This window comes from Anneissia japonica, unplaced genomic scaffold (assembly GCF_011630105.1).
Source record: "Anneissia japonica isolate Jap-2015-1 unplaced genomic scaffold, ASM1163010v1 scaffold287785_len535756_cov143, whole genome shotgun sequence".
Taxonomy (NCBI): Eukaryota; Metazoa; Echinodermata; class Crinoidea; order Comatulida; family Comatulidae; genus Anneissia; species Anneissia japonica.
The window spans coordinates 315,258-318,828 of NW_022696924.1; the positions used below are offsets into that span (position 1 = coordinate 315,258).

At 39.5% G+C, this 3,571-nt stretch overlaps 1 protein-coding gene across 1 annotated transcript; it reads left to right on the plus strand.

Annotated features, from left to right (window-relative positions):
* The first annotated feature begins 2,821 nt into the window (after positions 1–2,821).
* Positions 2,822–3,151, plus strand: LOC117102182 (protein ALP1-like). The gene has a single exon (XM_033242398.1). It carries the CDS (start codon positions 2,822–2,824, stop codon positions 3,149–3,151), a length of 330 nt encoding a protein of 109 aa, XP_033098289.1.
* The last annotated feature ends 420 nt before the right edge of the window (positions 3,152–3,571 follow it).

The following is a 3,571-nucleotide window of genomic DNA, read 5'->3' on the forward strand; positions in this document are numbered from 1 at the left end:
AATTTCTGATATCAGACTTTTTCAATATATAATGGAATATAATAAATACAAATACATGTCACTACTTTTGATGTTATTCTTTGACTATGCAGTACAGTAAACATATTTAAAGGAACAAAACGTGTTTTACATGGTGGTCACCTTGGAATTTAATATGGCTGCTAAATGACCTTGACCTAAAATGGCTGTCATAATGACCTCTGATGAAATAGTTCCTATCAAAAATTGAATTTTGTGCGCTTATGTAAGATTTTGCTGTAAAACACGACCACTTACAAACTATTAAGATTTTCTACGTATTTAACAGAGAAATGGAATTGAATGACTTTAAATGACCATCTGACCATGTCACAAGTGCTATAAATCCTTGACCATGAAAATATATTTTTAAACATAATTCTTATTGGAAGTTGTTTAAAAGCCGATATATTGATAAATATAGGTTTTGCGTGGCAGCCATTTTGAAATTTAAGATGGCTGCCAGAATGACCTCGAATGAAATATTGTAGTTCATAGTAAAAAGTTTGTATTCTGAGAGCCTGGGTATGATTCTAATGTAAAATTTGACAATTACGTAATTTTAAAGATACCATACAATATGTGACCTTGAGTGACCTTACATGACCCATTTGTGGCAATCTGACCAGATCAAAAATGATATGATGGTATTCCTCGATCATATAAACATACTCTTAGACATTAGAATTATAATTCCAAGTGGTTTAGAAGCGGAGATATAGATAAACATAGGTTTTATTAGGCGGCCATTTTGAAATTCAAGATGGCTGCCATAATGACCTCGAATGAGGTGGTTCCTACCAAACATTGAATGCTATGACCATAAGGAGCATGTAAAAAAAAATTGGTGCTTTTGTCCTGATATGTCCAAATATGGCCCTAAGCTGCCGTACTACTAGGCGTACAGCTAGACCTAGGCCTAGGCCTAGCCGAGAATTACGGTACGGTAAACAAAGCAAAATAAGGGTACTAATTTTACTTGGCATGCAAATCAATCATACTTACACACTTAAAAACAAACTAGTCTACCAATAAAATCACCTGCAAGTTAAGATATAAGGCAAGTATGTCTACAAATTTGATTTTAAATTGATGTGATTAGGAGCCTAGACCCGGCCTAGGCCATGTCTAACCGCTTATAAAAATGCATAAAAAAAAACCCAAAACAAATTAGAATGAAGTTATCAACTAACTAGTGCATTAAAATTATTCATATACTGTACTTACTACTTACCTATATAAAATTAAAATGTATTGCTCACAAACGCCAATATTTGGATTTTAATACGCCTTTTCCACGAATCGGTAGACATCTTGAAGTGATGATAAACAGCCTAAGTCAGCGGTGCGAAACAAACAAAAATAAGATAAGCTAGGCCTATCTGCTGTACGCGTACGCCTAGCCGATACGCAGTGTGGCTAAGGAAAGTTTTGTTTACTGAGCATGTGCAGATTGTGTTTATTTGGCTCATTTGCATAACAATACCGCACATAAGGCTAATTCAAGTTAGATGGCTTAAACCAGCCAGCTTCCTATCCTGGTAACAGTTATAAGTCCTTGGTACTATATCAATAAATGAATGGATTTTCTCCGAACAAAGATGACAACAAAGCTTAAGATCGGATCTCTCAGAAAACGATCACATGGGAGCGTTAGGACCAATCACAATGTCCGGATTCTGCTTTTTCAAAACGTCATGCAGAGAACGTTGTTTACAAAGGTCGTAATTCACGCGGTGCCGAAGGAGCGTTGTATACTAACCATAGAGGTATAATAAGAATACTAGAGCGCTAACAGCAATGCATTCGATGTTCGAAATACGCAGAATTACTGTGTGTGTGTACCATCCAAGATGGCTGCCATTTATTCAGCCAATCAAATTATGCCTTAAGCCCCTCTCCCACCTAGGTTGATTTCATCCAGGAGTCGCACGAGTTAAAAACTCGTGAAACTCGTGATCTCCATATGGGTTTACTACGTGTTAGCTACGAATGATGTACGACCTTACGGAGTTGGGTACGAGTTATGTAAGAATTATGCCGAGCGAAACACCGAGTTCACTAGGAGCTTACGAGATTATTATGAGCGTTAGGAGTTGTACCGAATTAGATATTAGGTAAGGGCATTCCAAGCTATTAGAATTGACGTTCTGTTTTGCAAATTCGCATACAACATGGAAGCCAACAGAAATATTTTGGTGCTCCTAGAAGAAGAGCTACTTATAAATGCTGCCATTGCGGCTGTTTTAGTTGCTAGGAGCCAACGTAGGGGAAGGATGAAGAAAAGAAAAAGGCGTTTTTGGACTAGACCCTGGTTAATGCGCAGGTCTTTGCATGGAAAATACGAAGCTTTAATGTCGGAAATGGCAATGGAGGACCACACTGGATTTAGGAACTTTCAGCGAATTGATCCTGAACTTTTTCAGGAAATGTTGGTTCGTGTTAGTCCAAGGATCCGAAAGCAGGATACCAGAATGAGAAGGGCACTTGATCCGGGATTGCGACTGGCCATCACCCTGCGATACCTTGCCACTGGGGACTCTTACAAGAGTCTGGAATACGGATTCCGGGTGGCAACTAACTCGATATCTAAACTGGTGCCGGAAACATGCGAGGCTATTATCGCTGAGTACGTGGGGGAGTACATGAAGTGCCCAAGTACTCCAGAAGAATGGAAACTGGTTAGCCAGGCCTATTCCAAACGATCTAGATGTGTATAAGAGACAGCCATATCGCCATCAAATGTCCTCGAAATGGCGGTTCCATGTATTACAATTATAAGGGATTCCATTCCATTATATTAATGGCATTAGTTGACGCAGACTCGAGGTTTCTTTATGTAGACATTGGCGCCAAGGGCCGGTGTTCAGATGGCGGAGTTTTCCAAGACTGTACTTTGCGTGATGCATTGGAGAAGGGCAAATTGGGGCTACCAGAGCCAGCACCGCTACCAAACGATGATCAGCCTGTGCCGTACAGCATAGTAGCCGATGACGCATTCCCAATGCGTTCCTGGCTGATGAAGCCGTACCCACATCGACAGATGACTAGGCAACAGCGAATATTTAATTATAGATTGTCCCGTGCTCGCCGGGTTGTAGAGAACGCCTTTGGCATTTTGGCACACAGGTAAAAATGTAATTATTTTTAAAATACAATATAGGCAATGACAGGCCTATATTTAATAAGGCCTATTAGTCAACTATAGAATTATAATAACCCAGTAACACAATGCATTTGTATATTTTAAAACTCTATGACATTTCATTTATTTACCAGTTGTCCTGGGGCAGATGTAGGAGGGGAAGGGGTGCAGACGGTACAATCACAGCCTCTATATTGTATTAAGAAAAATAATGGTTGTGTTGTATTGTATTGTTGATATGAATTACCGGTAAGATTTTTAAGGTACAAGAGTGTAATTTCCGGGCACCTTGAGGTCCATATTCTCACAATTTTCACACCCCATGTTGGGGCTGAGGTGGTATGCATTCTCACGCACACCCTACCGTCAAATTTTGCATCTGCCCCAGTTGTCCACATAATGTATGCC

Coding starts and splice junctions, on each gene's coding strand:
- LOC117102182 (XM_033242398.1), top strand. CDS start 2,822: ATGGCATTAGTTGACGCAGACTCGAGGTTTCTTTATGTAGACATTGGC.